This window comes from Glandiceps talaboti, chromosome 9, assembly GCF_964340395.1.
Source record: "Glandiceps talaboti chromosome 9, keGlaTala1.1, whole genome shotgun sequence".
In the NCBI taxonomy this organism is placed as follows: Eukaryota; Metazoa; Hemichordata; class Enteropneusta; family Spengelidae; genus Glandiceps; species Glandiceps talaboti.
In genome coordinates this window covers 21,002,268-21,024,123 of record NC_135557.1, presented here as the reverse complement: position 1 = coordinate 21,024,123, position 21,856 = coordinate 21,002,268, and the positions used below count along the sequence as shown (strand labels likewise).

Genomic DNA, 21,856 nt, shown 5'->3' with positions numbered 1-21,856 from the left:
TGGTAGTATGGTCTTATGTATAAGAATTTGACAATCGTGCCTTGTCTCTCCAGCTACTAATCAGAGTGCTAAAACTAGAATACACTGAATTATAGAGAAATCTCTGCAATGTCCACAGTTGGAATTTCAGTAACTTCAATAGTGCAGCTTTAGCAGTACAGGTGCACACCTTATTATATACAGGGGTGGTGGTGGTAGGTGACCGTGTGTGTGTGTGTGTGTGTGTGCGCGTGTATGTCTGCATGTGTGTGTGTGTGTGTGTGTCTGTATGTATGTATGTATGTATGTATGTATGTATGTATGTATGCATGTGTGTGTGTCTCTGTGTGTGCCTGTGTGTGTGTATGTCTGTGTGTGTGTGTGTGTGTGTGTGTGTCAGGGGTTAAGATCAAAAAAGAAATCAAACTATGAACACCTTGTTTCTTGGTTTGAAATCATTTTATTTCTCCTGAAGACAGATTTAATGTTACACAGTTCATTGAACACTCTCTAAATCTACACATCATTCGTACAAAACATCACAAAATAGTCACAATTTGATTGTTTTCATAATCCTACTTTACTCTTTAATTGTTCAGCAAATATTCTTACGATACAGGAATGTTTTCCCCCTTGCACATTGCATGCATAACAACAGTGTATGAATCCGAAATTTACAATACATGTATGTGCATAGCAATTAGATGACGTATTTTTTAGTCAAAAATATAATTAGAATTTGACAACTAACCTAGCCAAACTAAAGTTCATATTCATCACACCCTTACACCCCTACTCTTCATTGTGTATGTAATGCTCCTGGTGTTTTACAATGCTGGATCAATCCATTTGCAAGGAGATATAGGGGTGAACAGAAATATTGGATGGACAAAACTCATCCATGATTTGACACACAATTTCGAATATACATGTCATGATTTAGAGTACATATGATGTAATCTGTTACACAATCTAAGGACAATACGCCATATTCCGGTTATAGGAAAGACAAAAGATTTCATGGTTTGGCCACTAGGGGTGCTGTTCACAACCCATTCGCAGCATAAAGACAGCAGACACTAAGTTATCACACATTTTCTATGTTGTTCCCACAATACTCTTTTTTTAAGTGACTACCAGTAGTCAAAACATGCCTAGCCACTATTGTAATACTGTTTTCAGAACACACACAGTTCTTTCACATACATTTCATTCACTGCTTCATGCAACCAGTGGCCATGACAAAAATTTTAGCCCTCACTTTGCCAAAACTGGGGCAGCCTCTTGCTGTGATTATCTGGGAAATGGTCACATATTCAGTAACCGGAATATAGCATATTTTGGAGTTGATATTTTGCTATAGTTACATATAGAATAGGTAAGTATATTTGTCTATACATATGTATACAAAGAGTAATATTCTATCAAGCTATGTACGATATGATCATTAAACATACTATCCACAAAATCTGTTTCCATGGAAATTCGACCCACATCACATCACAGTGTGGCGGTTAGCTAGGTTGAAAGTCATACACATCAAATTGCTGCATCAGGAAGTGAAGATGTACCACAGAGAGGTGGAGTGCACTCTAAAGTTAATGCGACACATTTTAGAGCGCCCCCAAGTGGTGACAATTTTTAACAGCTAGCAGTCTAGTATGACCTTTGACATGGAACAATTCCACATTTCACTGAACAAGACAAGTTTTACAATCTCTACATTACCATCATTGTCTTCATTAGAATCTCAAGTTTAAATATTCTTTTTAGTTCTTTTTTAGTTTTGTTTATCTCTACAGAAACAAGTACCATACAGCCCCTCAGCTATCTACACCTAAAACTTTATACATTTTCCATATTTCAAAAGTATTTCTACAACGTTTTTATTCTCGTCTCTTTCCAACGGAAACCAAGAAAACTTCACGAAAGACTTGATTGCACATGTTGTCAATATGGTCCAGATTTTTGGAATTTTTCCACCATTAGCAGTTTAATTGAGAGAAAAAGGCAAAATATGACGAAAAAAACCCTGTCGCTTACTATTGGTTTCATCCATCCTGCTGATAACAATAGGACAGGATCAAACTAAATCATATGTAGGGGTGGATCTGATGAAAGACATGTTGGGTTGAACTTTACATAATTAAATGAAGTACTTTGGCAGTTTTGGCATGCATAGATGGTTGACTATTGTTGTGAAACCACTACCCTCTTCATGGTGGCGCTTAACAGATGCCCCCACCCAGAGGTACATTACATTATGTTTATGTTACATCATTAGTGATGTGTGTGTGTGTCTGTGTGTCTATCTATCTGTCTGTCTGTGTTTTAGTTTTCTCAAAAACAGCTGGCTCAGTTCAAACAAAACTTAGTACACATATTCTTTAGGCCAGGGTAATGACTACAACTGATTAGGTTTCGATAAATGTCCCAAGAATTTTTGCCCTTACGGATGGCATTCAGTTTACATCTGGTTGTTGCTGGTTTATGATGAGTTTATTTTATGTCTGTAGAAATGTTTAAATAAATGTTTCCAAACATTACAAAACTTACACCAAAATCGCTGTACTTGATCAAAGAACAATATTTATGTACATAAAAAAACAACAATTATTTTACTCTTCAAACAGTCATCCACTGTACATTTCTGATGAACTGTTGACAATTCCGGGGGTGATTTTTGTGTCAAATTTTGCCTTTTTCTGTCACCACTTATTGCTTTTTTTCACATTTTCTGTACACCTACTCAGTGAATAAAGTTACACCTCAGCATTTCAAACAGAGATGATTTGTGTCAGAGAGTGTATCCCCCTGTCTGACATCATACCTGATACATAATATATAAATTACAAGGAAACATACAGAAAGCTTGTTCTTCTTAGTCTTCTAAATTTCTGAATGCCTGCTGCATATTCTCATACAGTTCACTAAAATCTGCTCTGATCTTGGTTTCTCCATCCTTTGCTGGGTCCTGTATCAAATAAAATGTACACTTAGTATCACAATTCATTGATTAGGAATCACTACTAATACATTTCTATGTTCTAAGACATAACCCCCCCCCCCCCACACACACACACACACACACACATGAGTTGTTAATTGGAGTCACGTTATCCTATAAATCTCAATACCTAGAATCTAACCACTTAAGCACCACATGGATTATTATTCATGCACGAGAGGATAAGTCTACCTTCTGGTTCTATTTTGAACCTAATGATCAATGGGTCAAAGGTCAAAGGTCAGCTATTGAACAGAAAGCTCATCACTAAAAGTATTGATAATGATATATTAACTTGAGTTGTATCTATATATGTTATTATTATCATTTAATTTCATAAAAGCGCACTACAGTGCTCTTTACACAACAAAAAGGATTACATATAAAAGGTACCAAACAATAAAATACTAAAAATGTATCTATACATGTGTGAAATTTATCATTGTGTATTACTATAAACAACAGAACAAAATGTAACATTTATTCTTTGATCTTACCTTAAATTTCATACTACTAAGTTGATATAGAATATCACCCATGTTCTCCCTGATGACAGCCCAGGTGATTTTGTTGTCACTTTGTGCTGTAGACTCCACAGCATGTCGTGCCATATCATAGAATGAAATGATATTAGACAACATGCCTACAGTCTTGTAAAATGGACAGAACCTGAAAGTACAAACACAGTTTGAGTTGAAGTACCCCTTTCTTGTAAATATTGCCCTCATTATAGAGATTGTACTTCCCAAGAAACATTATCCTCTAAGATCACGCTTATTTTCAGTAAACAGAATACATTGCCCCGCCTGGATGTGGAACCTTTCCTTGTAAGCAGCGCCCTCTTGTGGTGAGCTTATTTACTGTAAATAGACATCACTCTTGCTTGGATATGTTGCCTTTCCTTGTATAAGGCAGCCTCTTGTGACCGACTTATTTACTGAAACCAAACATACCTGAGTAAACAATCTTTGACATTTTTCTTTGTCAAACAGAAGCCCCCTATCTTATAGCATACTAGTTAAAGAAGAGGTGTCATCATAAGGTTCCCACTGATTGGACATACATAGGTAGGGATGACATGAATCACTCCCTGCACCAATCAAATCTCTTGTTCCTTACCTGTCATATGGAGTATAGCCATTCTGTTGTAGGAAATCATCCTTAATAAGCTTGGCAACTTCTAGTGTAATTTTATCAGACTCAGCTAGGGAGCCCTTACCGACCAGCTGTACAATTTCTGACAAATCTTCTTCCTCCTGGAGAATCTCTTTAGTCTATCAACAAACAAACAAACAAACACACATTAGTGTTGTGGTCTCTGTATCTATTTCCTTACATCATCATTAAGCATTTGTTGTATTTCACTATCTTACATGTACTGGTTGCAGTGTGTAAACATCAAGACGTGGGGTGAAATGTCAGGACAAAATTTGAAATACAACATATTGCGTTTACTGACGTGCTAGCCATTTCTCAGGTAACAACCACAAGAGGGCACACCAGATTGGCAAAGTGTTGGCTAAAATCTGTGCATTGGCCACTGGTTACATGTAGCAGTGAATGAAATGTGTGTGAAAGAACTCTAAATGTCCATAACAGTGTATTACATTAGTGGTTAGTCATGTTTTGATTACTAGTAGTCGCTAAAAAAACATGATTGATAGACTAGACTGTGAAACACTTACCTTAGTTCTAAGTGAGACTAAACTGTGAAACACTTACCTTAGTTCTAAGTGGTACAAATTCAGTGTAATGCTTCTCATAATACTCATCCAATGCTCTCATATACTTGGAGTAACTGATCAGCCAGTTAATTGAGGGGAAATGTTTACGTTGTGCTAACTTCTTATCTAAACCCCAGAACACCTATGGTATAAACAACACAGTATGGTTAGTTATACCATAGACATTGTCTATGGTTATACCATGCACAAGCCACGTTGAATAACAAATATGGAATATATATCTACATCACGACAACACTGAGAATTAATCACCTGGAGGTAACAAAGTGATTGCTGACAGGAGGTGACACAGTTATCACTGACAGAGGTGACATGGTTACTGTATAATAATTCAGGAATCACAGGATCTAAGAAATCACAACCAGGGGGTGACACAGTTACCACATGCACTCACCTGTACAATACCTAGAGTTGCAGCTGTTACAGGATCTGAGAAATCACCACCAGGGGGTGACACAGCACCTACAATTGTCACACTACCTTCACGTTCTGGATTGCCAAGACATTTGACCCGACCTGCACGTTCATAGAAAGATGCAAGACGAGCTCCTAGGTAGGCTGGGTAGCCACTGTCTGTAAACAGATGAATATAATTCAAGGTTATTTGAAGACAATGACATGTTGGGTGATAATTTCAAACAAGTTTATTTCACAATCCATGGGCACTAAAGACATACTCACACCGTGGAAGTTTCACCCTGCACTATATGCTACACCCATTCCTTGCGTAGCATTAGATATTTTTATTTCATCTAAATATTTAGACAACACATGAAATACTAGTTATCAATGTAGTAGGTCTTAGACTAACTTACCAGCAGGCATTTCAGCTAGACGACCAGAGATTTCTCTCAAAGCCTCAGCCCATCTTGATGTGGAGTCGGCCATCATAGCAACATGATAACCCATGTCACGGAAATATTCAGAAAGAGTAATTCCTAGACATAACAAAAATTAAAATATTCATGAAGCGTAATTCCTACAAACATCACAGTAGTTACAAATTCAATTAAACTGTTTACATTTCAGAAATTAATCGTAGTATGCTAACTTTTCAAGTCCTGTTATTGAACAGCGCCCTCTATCGGCTTGTTTGGTTTGACTATCAATTAGACAGAATGAAAATGGCTGGAATTTCGTTAAACGGAATATGACACACTGAGATAATGAGACATCATGTCCCACCTTGAGCATAAACATTACCTTAATACATCAATTTATGTGAAAAAAATAATACTGGTATCTGCAGTAACATTTTACCTCACACTACAGGGTCAAAATAAAACAAGAAGGTCGACTTATTCTCATGTGCCTATTGTAATGCATGGGTAGTGTGTGGAGTGGAAGTCTTGATGTCAACAATGAAACAAATCGAAGGAGCATTATCTTTCTGAAGCGCCTAGCTGTTAAAATTGCATTTCAGGTACCGCGTTTTCAAACTTAAATCTGAATGAGTTGACTTACCAGTATAAATAGAGGCTTCTCTAGCAGCTACAGGCATGTTAGATGTATTAGCAACCAATGCTGTACGGGTCATAATAGACTCAGTTATGCCACCAATCTCTACTGTTAACTGTTATAAGGAAATAAATCATAATTAACCATATTTAGATGAACATATACATGTATTACTTTCTATTACAAAAGATATCGATGCTACAAAAAGGGCACAGCATTTTTTTTACAGAATCAGTTACTGAAGACATTAATCCAAATTATTTCTACAGTGGGTTGAGTTCATTATCTTCAATTCCATCGATACGTTGTGTCGAACTATTTCTCAGATGGGCAAAGTTTCCCCACAGGTGTACCATAATTGTGTTGGAAACACTGGTAAAATGACTGGAGAATCCCTAGTACATAATGTGTTATGATAAGTGTTGGAAAATCCTGGTAAAATGACTGGAGAATCCCTTGTGAATATTAATGGTTATTCACCTCACTGAAAAACACTATACGGTTGATATATCTGAGGTGGTATTTATGAAAGGGGGTCATACTTACTTCTGGGAAATCTCGGAGTACTTCAGACATCTCATTACCACGTTCACCACATCCTACATAGACGATGACATCACTGTTGGAGTACTTAGACAGTGACTGAGAGATGACAGTCTTGCCACATCCAAAGGCACCAGGAATAGCAGTGGTTCCTCCCTGTACACATCTAAATATACAAAAAATACTTGGGTTAATTACAAGGTATACATTCACAGATTACTCAGTGGTGACAAATGTAGCTCAGCAGAGTATACAGCAGAAGAAAGTAAGATGTGCAGGAACAAATGTCAGAACGAACGGATACAATTGTTGCCTGCATCTTGTCTTGTCTCCAGTCATGGACAGCTTACTGTCTTCTGCTATACATGTTTGGGGATCTAAGCTAATAACAGTGTACCAGCTACAAACAAACTGTATCAGGAAAACTGGAGCTGGGGAAATACATATGTCTTTTCAATCATGAAAATGTGTGTGCATGCTTACACAAATCAGCTGTTGAGATGAATAGTTCATTAAACTTACGGGAACAATGCATCCAGTACTCTCTGTCCTGTCAGCAAGGGATAGTTAGCAGCTAGTTTCTCACTGACTGGTCTCATTTGACGTACAGGCCACACTTGCAACATAGTGTATTTAGACTTCTTACCATCAAATTCTGTCTCTAAGACTACATCCTGGTATTTTACAAGAAAAGGTGATTATTTCAATAGGCATTTCACATACACAGTGCCCTCTATTGACAGCTCATGGAAATGTTATTTCAATAAAAGACATTTCACATACATAGTGCCCTCTATTGACAGCTCATGGAAATGTTATTTCAATAAAAGACATTTCACATACATAGTGCCTTCTATTGATAGCAGAATATCCTGACCAATTTTGTCTAATGTACAATAACAGCTGAAGAAAGCTGAGTTTAGCTGAAATATACTAGGTAAATTATTTACATTCTGAGTTTGGAATTACAATATAAACAAAGCTTTGTTGACTTACGTTGATATCATAACTTCCTGGTTCTGCAATGTACGTCACAGTACCCCTTGCCTTAGGTGGCAATAGTAGTCTATGTGTGATAAGTCTGTTTTCTGGCACCTCAGCATAAATATCCCCTCCAGTCATGTGACTACCAATCTGAATAAAATAACAATAATAATAAATATTAAAACATCACATATAAATCATAACTAGTTCGATAATAATGTTATCCCAATAATTACATCACAGACATTTCAAGCACTGTATGAGGTCAAACTAGCTGACCATAGTAACAATCTAGTGTTCAGGTGTTTACACTAAAATTTGTGTCACGAAATTTATTTTTCAAGGGTAACACATTCACCACTTTTCTCTTTTGGAAAATCAAGTGATAAATAGTTTCATGTCAATTGAAAAACTAGGGCTTATTATTTAAATATATCATATGATCTGATTTGAGGCTGAAGAATAATTTCATGTATGGCCACTGGAATGACCTTCATCTTGATTGAAAAAAAATGGAGCTTTATTATTAAAACATTAAATACAATCTTACAGGTGGCTGAACTGGTAGTTATCTTCATTTCATGCAATAATTCAATCTGAATATTTGTAACATGTGAAAGAATAGCAAAGAACAACCGACTGACATCAGCCCATAAAGTGACTTACTCTGACATTGCCAACTGGTTTGAAGTCCCATTTTGTGTCTCTGTTCAAAGCAGTAATATTCACACCACGTGGAATGTAAATAGATTCTGTCATTTCGTTGATTTCCTACAAAAGACACAAACACAGATACACATCGGTATACAAGCATATCTGTGGGAAATGGACACACATGTACAGGTCTTCTTCTGACACCCGCATCTTTAAGACACCATTTGTCACTAAGAAGCTCAGCTTTTTCTTACACCACTCCTTCAATTTGGAACAGTCTTCCCCTCAGTCTTCGTCACTCTTACTCTCGGTCTTCCCTTAAAACTTACCTATTTCAATCTCAACTCTCACTCACTGACACATATCTCTCTACATCCTTCCATGTTTTCAAATTGTTTTTCTGTTTCCGCCCTCACCGGCCTCCTCTCATGGGTAGGCCAATGTGTGAGGGCGCCCCGTCATGGCATACCTTACAGACTAATGTTCTGGCAAATATACAGAGGGCAGATAACATCTCAATTTGATTGGTGCAAATGGCCATAGTGGGGCAGTGACATTTTCTATCACCGACTGAATATCTATATAGCATGAAATATATTAATTTCTGTAATTAATGAAGGAAGTTGATAATGCTACCACTGTAAGTATTTACTTACCTTGAGTGGACGCTGGATACCATCAAAGATATTACCCATAATTCCCGGCCCAAGTTCAACAGACAGTGGTTTACCAGTTCTGAGTACAGGATCACCAACAGTGACACCAGCTGAGGTCAAGTCAAGGTCAAAGGTTAAACCAAGTGTTTGTGACAACACAATACAACTAACTATAATTATATGGGCAGATTTACACTACTACCTCACTAGGTAGAATTTCCAACTTATTCTATTAATTTAAGATACATGGGTCCACAACTTTATTATGATTAGATATACCTGCTAATACTGTGTCAGCAGGGTGAAAGTTAATCAGCATGTTTGAGGTTTATTGAGACCATTAAGTTTACTTTTACGTTTTGACGAACTTGTATGTAGAAGATCAACAATGACTCATGAAGCATATGTGATACTAAACCCTAACAATATGGAGTACTTGTCTAATTCTGACTACATTCAAAATATACAATGTAAAAAATGAAAGTTACCACTTGAAATTCACAAAGTATGTTAATTTTTTTAAAGGATACATGTTTCTTCATATACTTGGATTGTTGCTAGATCTCCTTCCAGACGAATGATTTCTCCTACCAATTCACTGTGTCCTACACGTACCAACTCGTACATAGCAGCTCCAGACATGTGACTGGCTGTCACCACTGTCAAAGGATAACATCACCAGAAATTATCAAAAGGTACAAATAATGGGTTAAGCTGGCCACGCCACTCTAACCATTAAGTTCATGCTTAGAGTGGCTAGCTTGGAACCTACAACTGACTGGTTCCAGGCTTTCTGCTGCTTTTCATTTCTGACTGGCTAAAGTCAAGACAAGATGTGAACCACCATTATGCCCCAGGCAGCCTAGCTGTATAAATTTGGGACCTGGTAGGATATAGGCTGTAAGGTGAATGCTTTAATCCTATGTGGTTACAAAGGCTACACAGAGTTGAGAAAGTACAGACAGCAACTGCAGTAAGTTCATGCCAGAGGTAATAGTTGTGAAAACACTGTGAGCGTAGTGTGGAAAAGTACAGAGGGCCACTGCAGTAAGTTCATGCCAGAGGTAATAATTGTGAAAACTCTGAGAGCGTAGTGTGGGAAAGTGATATACACATCTATAACAATTTACATAATTAATATTATTTATGTCTATATTTGGAAATTGACGTAATACTTACCGGGTCCAGAGACACCGTGTACAAACCCAAACAATGATTCATCCTCAACATCAGCTATCTTGGGAAGTTTCCCCGATGATAAATCCAGTTTGTCTGCCTGTAAGCAAAAAGAACAAATATCCATATTTAGTACTAGTGTCGATATGTATTACTTTGTAGTCATGGAATTCAGTCTATTTCTAAAACATAAGGTCTTTTGGTGGAATTGTTAATAATCATAATTTAACAGAATATATTTCAGAATTGAGCCAGACTATTGAACTATTTTATTTATGAATTATTTAATATCAACACCTTGAAAGTTGTGTGTCACACTCACAGTATCCATTTCAAAAAGGTGGTGAACGTGTAATATAATCTCTGTCATAATGCAAACACGGCACCACTGAAGGCAGTGATATATTATGGGATATCAATGCTTAGGAGCTTGGGGAAACACTGAACACTGTGAATTTTGACATACATTTGTATTGTAGTCTGGTACAGCAATATACTTCATATGTAACTATGCAAATAAAATCAGGCCATGCAATATTGTAGTCCTGTTTACAGACATTGTAATCCAGAGTGCAGTGAAAGCATGGATGTATTAGGGGAGCGCTAATACATCCATCATGGTGAAAGTAACAGTGGTGTATTGTTAGACTGTCGACAGTCGCTCGCGCCTTTTTCCCTACGTTTTATCTAAACTCCGGTCCGGCGCAACACTACTAATAGTATAATCGCAAACTGATATCGAGGGCCGTATTGCGAAGGCCCAAGCGACTGTTGTCCCTTGCCGCGCCCTCATGCGATAACAATAGGAACATTCAGTTTGTAGACTATTGACATTTAGGTCATAGTTCACAAAGCTTGTCAATCAAAATGAACATGGCGTAGTCATCAAGCGAGTCAACACATCGAGACGCATTGGAAAAACTTTGATACTCGCACTTGAAAGACTTTCAGAGAAGAATTATAGATACCTATGTCTCTGGGAAAGATGTTTTCGTTAGTGTACTGACAGGAAGTGACAAGTCCATAGCCTATGAAGCCCGGGCTATGAAGTCGCAGGCCTGTGGGTTATACTTCCATGCTCCGATCGTTCTCGCGATACAGCTAACAACATCTAGTCTGCAATTGTCCCAGTAGTATCCTCATTGATACAATGATAGCTCTAATATAATCCCGTATATAAACGGCGAAGGCCCTTTTATTTGTGGTAATTTTGCTAAACAATAGGGAAGTGGTAACAACCTAGCGGCCGACCCAAAGGTTCACCCCCTCCCCCCCCCCCCCCACATCAACAACAAAAATCACATAAAAAGAAAACATCAAGGAAAAGACACAACAAACTGTCATATCATATAGCATCGTGATAAAGATTACGTAAATTGACTCCTCAATCGGTATCTGAAATAATGGGGTACAATAGCGTTAGGTATATATAGACTCAGTACTCTGTGGAGGCACTAGTTGAAGACGTGTCGGATCGGAGCACGATCTCCGTGCCGTGGTAAATATGGAGGCACTTTTCTGTTTCAGGTAGAACGTCTACCATTTGCACATTATCTGCGCCTCACTATCAAACATTTTATACATGAATATTATTACTATATAATATGCTAGCTGCAGTCGAGGGAAGGTAAAAAGGGTGTCCAAAACATCTGTTGCCTGACTGGAGTGTCGGTCGGAGTTGGTACAATAAGTCGACTTCCGTAGCACTCTCTCGCTCCAGTACCACTGTAACAGCTAGCTGCATGCTAAACAAGGCAATAGACTAGTGAGCGTGACAATGTATCGGGCGTCGAGTTTGTCAACGACGTCATTTACGAATGTTATAAAAACGCGCGGTTTCAAGCTTTAACAAAGAAAGATAGGAAAGGAAAAAGTACTTGATTATGACCATCAAAATGCATTTACGAGGTCAAATTTGCGCTGCAGTTTACGTGTGTTGCACGTTGAGTAACCTTACATTGAACTGTATGCAAATTATACGATAGAGTACCGCCCCATTAAATGACGTCACATCATGAATAAGTAATAGCAAGGGAGATGCGGCAAGGGAGAACAGTCGCTCGGGCCTTCGGCCCTCAATTTGCGATTAGACTAGTGTTGCGCGGGATCGGAGTTTAGATAAAACTTTGGGCAAAAAAGGCGCGAGCAACTGTCGACAGTCTAGTGTATTGTCAGCATATATAAATGCAGTTGACAGGGAATTTACATGAAGACTATACATGTATGGTTTATTACTTTATTACTGTAACTACAAATTGTAAATTAATGTGAATAATCAATGTAGATACTATAGGGACGTTTTGAATCAAAAGACTCTGAACTTTGACCCTGAACAACCAAATAGTGAAATATAGTCTAACATCCTAACTGTTAATGTCCATTTTCACACTTCTACCTCTTTTCACACCTTTCCTTTATACTGCACTGAATTTTTCACACCCTAGAATTCCTTTGCATTAATTACTGTTGTTCTCTCACTTAATAATGACCTAACCTGACCTGACCTGACCATGCTCAGACCACTCTTTTTGTGATCTGAGTTTAACAGGACGAAAGCTAGTCAGAACTTTTGGAAACCCTCTGAGTTGAGTTTTGTTGAGACCATCCAGTTCTTACTTGTGTTTTTTTTATAAATTGTTAAGTTATGGTGAATCTAGACTTCCAAATTTATACGATGTTAGACCATAGACCCTACACTAAAGGGTCTACATGTATAGTTAGACCAATCATAGACCCTCCTCCCCTTGGTGGAGGGTCTATGGACCAATCATGGGCTCCCCTAATACATCCACAGACCAATAGAAATCAAAGGAAAATTGTAGCTGAAACGGATCACTTGAATAAATTTGACTACCTAGTCAAAAAGTTAAATTCAAGTACTGGTCTGGAAAACTTCAATAGTGTCCATTTCAACATACTGGTACATGGCATTCCATGCATTGACCTATTTACATACATTTACATAACAATGTATACAGGACAATAGAAGCCATTATATTACTCTATAATCTAGGACAATGCATGTTGTGTTTGATGGTCTCAGACGCTGTAAATGACACCATTCCATTTATTCAGTACTAAACCTTTCCTTCAGTTATCCTTTTACAAATGTAACACAAAGGTCTACATTTTCCAAAACTTAATTTTCACATCTTACATTTCAATTTTGATTTGAAATTCAATCTCTATTCATGAATTTTGATAAAATATTGTGTTATAATTTTATTGTTTTCACCGCTATTTAAAGAATCAGGAATATGACTAGGCAAACATTTGTTCACTTAATTCTCAGCCCACTGTAGAGAATCTCGATAGTGGTCTGAGCTTAAAATCTGCTTCGGAAGAGACCGGTTTAATTACTGAGTGGACATGTACAGTGACAAGGCAACTCTGTACATATGGCAGTCATACACATATCCCATAATAGTCATGTCTAAAATTAGCAACACTACTCTTTATCATAGTACATGTAGGGTTTTGGGGTCAAATTAAAAAAAGAAAAATATTTAAATACTGCAACTTACTTACAGCGTAAGGAGTAAAATGAAAGATACATTCAAGTATATACCTTAGGCACTTCAGATAAAATAACATCAATTTAACACAATAATTGATTCTATGGAATTCGAATGTATACTGTACTGATGTCTTTTTGTTGCTTTTCACAAAAATATCAAACTTATGTCAGTATTTCTTACAGGTCTGTATTAAAACAAATACTTTAGTTTCACATATAATGTAGCAGAAATAATGTAACAGGGAACATAAATTATGTAAACCACAGGTTAAAAAAAGGCAGAGTAACTTTTACCTGGTACAGATCAAAACCATTTAAATTACAAAAGACAAGCTGTCTATCACTGCATGTCTCTCGAATTTTGCTTTCTTTGTGATATTGGTGGTGGCAAATAATATTGGAATGAGAGATAAAGTACAGAATAAAACGATTTTAATCTCCATAGGCAATGGTCTAGCACTGGAGTTGAAAGTAAAAATATGCTTTCTGACATTGATATCTAATAGAATTATACACCTGATCTTAATTAAGTAACCACACAGTTTATCGGTGAAGTATTTTTCTAACGAAAAAAAAATCTTTTGAATCAAGTTTTGCAAGTAACACTACTGCATTTTCTTTAAGTAAAACTATGTCAGACTGTGCAAAAAAATTTAAAATGGTCGCTTTTGTACATTTTACTATATTACCAACCCCTTATATCAACAACATGAACTTTTCTGTTAAGAATACACAAGCAAACATTTTCTTTGCACAAAACGATTAAAAAAAAAAGACATGCTACTTACATCGAACTCAAAATCGTCCATCATTGTGAAATCAGTTGAAATTCTAACACCCTGATGTACTGTATTAAATTATATATATCACAACCTGCTTGTGTCCCACAATCAGAACAGGTAGTGTGCTCTCTCACTGCAATAACTTAAATGATGATTTTATTCCCAGCATTCTCATTTCTTGTAATTAACCCTTCACATATCATGGAATATATTTATGGACTACATTATCAGTACATATACATCGCTTCTCAACCTTGGCCATACTTAATATCAATTTAGACTTACAATCAATGTGTCCAAATGTGTCCTTGGTATAATAATATTACGATAAAGTATACCAGTATAATAGTACTGTTTTTACTCAATTATGCCGGTATTCAATAATTATGATGGTTCCTTTGTAAGCTAATTTACATACGATATGGCTGAGCAGTGTACAATGTATGTGAACGAATACAATATTCTCTGTTTTGAAGTTATTTTCATACAGACACAAATAACACCCAGTTCTGTTAACTATGCAATTAACAAGTGTCGTCTGTTAAACATTAACTCGTTAACTGGTCATTACTTGAGGGTTTTTTTTCAAGCCGCAATTACAACCAATACTTATCTATCAAGAAGTGAAGGGTCGACATTGATTCGCTGTGAAATGGTCTTATCAAGGGTTAATTGCATGACCAGGCAGTGCCATGCGTAGACAAGATTTGCATTCTATCACGTGACTTCAATCTACGCTATAAAAACTTGATTTGGCTCAAAATTATTTAAAATTCGGTTATTAAACATAGCCATTCACTCACCATTTTCGCCGAGTTCGTCTGATCATGTGATGATGAGTGCTTCCTGTATTTGTTTGGCAGTTCGTAACTCCAATGCCATTCATTTACGTCATATCAAAATATGAAATTAAGCCATAAAACATTTTATTTTATTTTTATGGACTTATATAACTGCAAAATTGACTGCTTTCTGGAAACGTCGAATTTTATTTTATTTTTTTAACCGGATAGTTTTATCGAATGTGCTGAAACAGTCATACATCATACGCATGCGCGGAATTTACCGGGAACTTCTCAATGCGAACTTTCACTGAAATTTGACGATATTGTGGCCCAAAACGTAGTTCAAAATGACAAGGTACGTACCCACTGGGAATTAGAATTGGTGGTGATATTAATTTTCGACCATACATGTTGAGATATTGTAATTTTTAGAGTGGCAACCATTGGTATTTGTAGAATTCAGAAACACGTTTTCCCCCACATTACAACCTAGCTACAGACTACATGTACAGTGGCTACAGGCAGTTCAGATGGACGAATAACCCTTGTCACTAGTCCTTGTTCGTCTTCTGCAGTCAACACCCCCACCCACAGGAACAAAACGAGGAGGGAGTCGCAACCTAAACCATGCTCCATACTCATATCCCAAATCAAAACAATTTTAACTAGATGTTTCTCTGAAATCGCATGTAATGGTGGTTGTAGAACCATGAGATGACTCTCCAATACGTAACGTGCCTTTATTTCCTGGAGTGGCTTCCCTTTAATGCCGTGGTTATCTTGAGAGAATACGACACTAAGGGAACAGTGGGGATGGTACATACCTACATGGTAAAGAATTAGTGCTGTTTGTAGACAGTTAAATTCAATAAGTCGGGACTCTCAATTCTTTCCTTGTTATTGTTAATACACTGCACAGTTTACTAGTTTACAGACATTGTCAGAATCAAGTCCCGACTTACTCCATCTGCAAGCAGAACTAGTAAAGAATATTTCAGAACTTAGACGTACACCAATATACCCAGAAGACCTTTCATTTTTGGGCTTTAACATTGGTAATAAAAACCCAACCTTTTTAACAAGGGAATTGCATGAGGAAATATGTTCATTTTGACTTTGATTTTTGATTTTGATCACAATACAATAAAAATAGACGAGATGTGTTTTGATTGTCTCAGTAATATGGATGAACTTACTTGCTGTTATGCTGATAATGTGACAAAAATTAATTGAAATCTACGGTTTCTGTTGCGATGTTGGAAGTTCTTCAAATGTACCAAATGAATATGAAAATCAAACAAAAGCCATTCGATGACAGTCTGATTTTGTGTTAGACATTTTTATTTTACTTTACTTTGTTTTCGTCAACAGAGGCCGGATAGAACTTGGAGACATCACACAACACAATATCAAACAACTAAAGAGACTCAATCAGGTGGTGTTTCCAGTGTCATATAATGATAAATTTTATAAAGATGTCCTAGAAGTCGGTGAACTAGCAAAATTAGGTTAGTAATATGCGCTTTCCAGTGTTGGGGGGGGGGGGGGGGTAATCCCATGGAAATGTATACTGGTATGTGCCACCCAAATGGGTCACTTTTTCACACACAAAAATTGCCAATATTATGGGTCGGCTTTTTATCCGAAAATTCCAAATCATGGGGTTGATAATGTAGGAAATGTCGACTTGCTTTAGATGGACCTTCACAACATCAGAATAAAGATAAATAACCTGATGATTGTGACTGTAAATCCCTAACAATGGGTATGTTTTTGGATTATACATGGGTAGATATTTTGAACTTGGGTCGTACACCCCTGAAAGTTAGGGGGACACCCACCCCTGGATTTAGACCCTTGCTTTGCTATTAACAGGTACAGAGAATTTGTAAGAGCAAACTGTTTCAAGCATCAATTGCAAGTCCAGTAGGATTCTTGTAGGTTGTACATGGGAACTCAGGTGAATTTTACCTACTTTACCACCCCTTAGCAAAAACACTGGTAGGGAACCCTAATAACATGACATGGCCGGGCACCCCAGTAGATTTTGCCTACTTACCACCCTTAGCAAAACACTGGTAGGGAACCCTGGTAAAATGACATGGGAACCTCGGTAGATTTTGGTAGGGAACTGTGGTAAAATGACTTTGGAACCATGGTAGATTTTACCTACTTACTGCCCTTTTTAACTAAATACACTTGCAGGGAACCCTTGTAAACTGACACATGGTATCACTCTAAGTAGGTGGTTATTGCTATTATTGACTACAACATTGTAGATGTGTATATGCATATACCAATGAAATTTTATATTTTATTTTCAGCCTATTTCAATGACATAGTCGTTGGTGCCGTGTGTTGTCGTATTGATACAACAGAAGATGGACAGAGAAGACTTTACATCATGACTCTGGGATGTCTTGCTCCTTACAGACGACTTGGAATTGGTAAGAAACCATTTATAGTCTCTTGTCATAAAGTTAAGAGATCACACAACCACACTTAAAAATATTATTAAGAGAAAAATCCACTTTAGCTAATGTCTGAGTCTCATCAGCATCATTAGGAGTATATGTCAAAAACAAACTTCGGCAATTAAATAACAGACTTCAAAAAGGCATATATCTATTCCCTATAACAATACTTCCAAAACATATCACCACACTAAAGCATTTTCTGTATGTACCACAATCACTTATAGCATCCATATCAAGTGTAAAAATGTACTGTTTCATTTGCTAATTGACCACATTAGAAAGGCCACATGCTAGGCTTGTAAATAAACCAATTGAAACAGCATACTTTTACACTTGATATGAATGCTATAAATGAGTGTAGCACATAGAGAAAGTGCTTTACTTCAGTGTTACTCATTGTAATATGAATGCTATAAATGAGTGTAGCGCATAGAGAAAGTGCTTTACTTCAGTGTTACTCATTGTAATATGAATGCTATGAATGAGTGTAGCACATAGAGAAAGTGCTTTACTTCAGTGTTACTCATTGTAATATGAATGCAATAAATGAGTGTAGCACATAGAGAAAGTGCTTTATTTCAGTGTTAACCATTGTAATATGAATGCTATAAATGAGTGTAGCACATAGAGGAAGTGCTTTACTTCAGTGTTACCTGTTGTATTTGTGTTTTATTGAGCTGATGATGCTCTTGTTATCAGAGCAAAAGCGAGCCCGAACATTTGGAAACCTTTTGTGTTGAGTTTTGTTGAGACTGTGTAGTTTTCATTTATATATTTGTTTTAATTTTTACAGGTACTGTCATGCTGCACCATGTACTCAACTTTTGTGAAAAAGATGGTAACTTTGACAACATATTTCTGTGAGTATAGTGTTGGTGTTTTTTATATAGCGCTTTCCCACTTTGTGCTCAAAGCACTTTACAATTATTACTCCTGGCTTGGATCTGTAGCGACACAATAGCCCTTTATACTTTATATTACATCATATTTCTTGATTTTTCATAAATAATATTTTAGAAAGTATAATTATATTATTCCCCAATATACTTCTTCATTCTGCCAGAAAATACTTGTGACGTAAAGGTTTTGATACTTCTCACTCGGCAATTCAAAGGCCCCTTAGGTTACTCATATTTTCCTAGACTGAACGATAGAAAATATTTGGGAATAATGAAGTGACTTTTAACTAAACGCTGTTTATTTCTTTTTACATTTCAGACACGTACAGATTAACAATGATTCAGCCATTTCCTTTTACAAAAACTTTGGCTTTGAAATCATTGAAACGAAGAAACACTACTACAAAAGAATCGAGCCATCAGACGCCCATGTTTTACAGAAAAGTCTTAGTACTGTTTAACTAACTGGACATAACACTTTGCTAAGGGTAGTAATGTACATGTACTTCAATTTACTACAAACTTTAACAAAATATAGCAAAAATCATGTAGGTATGGTGTTTCACTCATGGGACAACAGAGCTAGATATATTTCAACTCTAGACTGACAATAACAGAGACACAATAAACACAGCAGGATCTTTTGCCCACTCACATTGAACACTGATAAGCATTGCTATTTTTTCACAGTGCAGGAAAAACAGGCTTCTATCAAAACATTACACATGGATGTGATGATTTTAATGGCTGCAATTGTTTATTTTCTAACTGATAATCAACAATTCAACTTGACTACTTCTACATCTCCACTCTGCACGGCACCTATGTAATTGGTCCTTTTACATTAGAAGTCTGAGGATGTGCAAAAAATGTCATCTTACATGCATTGAGTAAAACACCAAGCTTACATCATTTTAGCTGTAAATGTCATCTTATGTGAGTGAAACACCAAGCCTGCATCGTTTTAGCTTTGATTTCTGATCACTTGTGCAAGACATGCTACAGATTTCATTACAATATCTATATTTAAACTTTCAAAAGGTATGAACAGATGACCTCTCTAAGGAAAGGTCAGTACATTTGGAATGCAAGATATATTGTCCAAGCCGTGGTGCATTTTGTCTTTGATGAATATCCCATTTCTGTGAACTAATTTGCATATCGAAAGGATGAAAATGTAATTTCAAATGTAATAAAGACAAAACATGACACCATCTCAAGCAATGCATCCAGGAACTGGGAAAGTTAATATATTTTGAAGGGGTGAATTAGCTGAAATGGGGTCAATTCTTGATGCAAAACCTACTTTTGAGATATCAAAACTTGGGTCACCATGATTTTTATAACAAGTTTTCTTTTGCTATTTTATGGACACCTCTCTACAAAATCTCACCATTTTCAGACCAATCCACCCATTTTAGATTTTGTAACCAGAAACCAGAAAAAATCACCCATTTTCACTGAAATCCAACACGTACATGTATGGGCCATCAAAATAGATCTGTTGCCAGTTCTAAGATGCATTGCATATCTCTCTATACAATGCGATGTATTCTGTATGTGCAAGAGGGTTTGCACATGCTACACAGGGGGATGTTTGTCAACAGACCGTACCCTTGGTTTAGCAGTACAAATCTTCTCTGTCATTGATGGTGTGTAGTCTTTGCTCTATAAAATCCCACACAGTTAAAGCGGGCAATATGTCTTTCAATCATTTCCAATGTGATAAAGACAAAAGAAGCCTATACATATATTAACAAAATAAGTGATGTCTCCAACAATGCTTCTTGGAACCGGAATATCGACCTTAGTCCAACTGCATAGAATTCATATACAGCAGAAATAATAATTGCATTCAGTTTCAATGATCAACCATGTCTGATACGAGCCACGTTCAGCCAAGTAATGTCAACAACATTGTCGCAAACCACAGCCTGTTTTACGGCACCGTTCTTAACATGCCGTTCCACTGGCCGTGGATGCATTCTTTATTTCGAAGTGTAGTGGAAGAAATAACAATGTGTCAACAAATACATAAGTAACATCTGACTGACTAATGTAAGTTATAAACTACATTGGGTGGGGGCAACCAGATCTACACTCTAAATGTGACCTGGGTTATTTGAATTTTACACTCACTGTTTATAGTATAGATTTGGTTACACTTAATACCTATCACAGTTTATTATTGCACTAATTGGACACAGATTATTGTCTCAGTTTTTTTTTTCCAAAGTTTCTTGGTTGAATCACGATGACGGACAATGCCAGTAAGGCTTAGAAAGAGAGATCAAGAGTAAGAAATGTAAATTAAAAAAGGAGATATCGAGTGGGACATGGGTTTAAACCTAGATTTATGTTTGCTTTTTCTATCTAATAAATAAAATATTGTATTTGCTAATCCACTTGTCATTCTTGTTGTCTTTATATATGATTCCAAACGTGATTTCAGGGAAATGTGTGATTTCAGGGAATCCGTCACTCATCGGCAACCTGATATGGTTCGTCTATGATGCATTCAGGGTTAACATAGTAAACAATACTAACAATGTTGGATTTTATATATAGCGGTTTCCCGCTCTGTGCTCAAAGCACTTTTGAAATTAGTACCCCTGTTGTCATAGAGTTTTATTTCTCTATTCAGCATCCAAAAACATGTAAAAAGTTTAAGCTTCATATTCCAAATAAACATGATTTTGCTTCCGGCCTTTGGCTGAAAGCGGGGATACCTCCTTCCGGACCATCCACCTGTGTCTACACAAACGCTGCTGCCATATCACCCTTTCCAGTTTTTTACTTCTCCTTAAGTTGCTCAGGCAAAAACAACTTCGAGGGAACACTGAGCGACACAACGGCCCTTTACTTCCTCAACTCCCTGGGGAGCATACAATCCATTGCAGTCTTTATAAGCACACATGATTAAAGCATTCACATTGCAACCTCTATCCTCCAGGTCCCCAACTATACAGCTGGGTTGACTGGGATACAATTAAACCTGCAACCTGCAGATTCAAAGCCGGCCACTCTAACCATTTGCCCATCATGACTGACTCCGCAAAATATAAAAAAGTACAGCTTGTATTTTAGTCGTACATTTGAAGTGACTAACTGCAAATTCAAAGCACACACACACGTCTTTAGTGTGGCATTATCTTCAAATAAAGACGGGGTGTGACACTACAGAAATAGAATTT

At 36.8% G+C, this 21,856-nt stretch overlaps 2 protein-coding genes across 3 annotated transcripts; one reads left to right on the top strand and one right to left on the bottom strand.

Moving 5' to 3' along the window:
* Positions 1 to 427: 427 nt before the first annotated feature.
* LOC144439644 (V-type proton ATPase catalytic subunit A) lies at positions 428 to 15,357 on the bottom strand. Of its 2 annotated transcripts, none has more exons than XM_078128878.1 (15): positions 15,305 to 15,357; positions 10,206 to 10,302; positions 9,557 to 9,685; positions 9,027 to 9,136; positions 8,383 to 8,487; positions 7,729 to 7,866; positions 7,255 to 7,406; positions 6,736 to 6,898; positions 6,196 to 6,304; positions 5,547 to 5,669; positions 5,126 to 5,304; positions 4,709 to 4,852; positions 4,106 to 4,260; positions 3,484 to 3,655; positions 428 to 2,953 (listed from the first exon to the last, which is right to left on the bottom strand). In XM_078128878.1, the coding sequence occupies exons 1-15, from the start codon at positions 15,305 to 15,307 to the stop codon at positions 2,861 to 2,863; spliced, it is 1,872 nt and encodes a 623-aa protein (XP_077985004.1). In that variant the 5' UTR covers positions 15,308 to 15,357; the 3' UTR covers positions 428 to 2,860. The 2 variants fall into 2 exon arrangements, with proteins under 2 accessions (XP_077985004.1, XP_077985002.1); XM_078128876.1 differs by lacking the exon at positions 15,305 to 15,357 and adding an exon at positions 14,508 to 14,627.
* Positions 15,358 to 15,558: 201 nt separating this feature from the next.
* On the top strand, positions 15,559 to 21,021 carry LOC144439708 (N-alpha-acetyltransferase 50-like). The gene is made up of 5 exons (XM_078128942.1): positions 15,559 to 15,641; positions 16,658 to 16,794; positions 17,611 to 17,733; positions 18,557 to 18,623; positions 18,982 to 21,021. The coding sequence occupies exons 1-5, from the start codon at positions 15,634 to 15,636 to the stop codon at positions 19,121 to 19,123; spliced, it is 477 nt and encodes a 158-aa protein (XP_077985068.1). The 5' UTR covers positions 15,559 to 15,633; the 3' UTR covers positions 19,124 to 21,021.
* Positions 21,022 to 21,856: the final 835 nt, after the last annotated feature.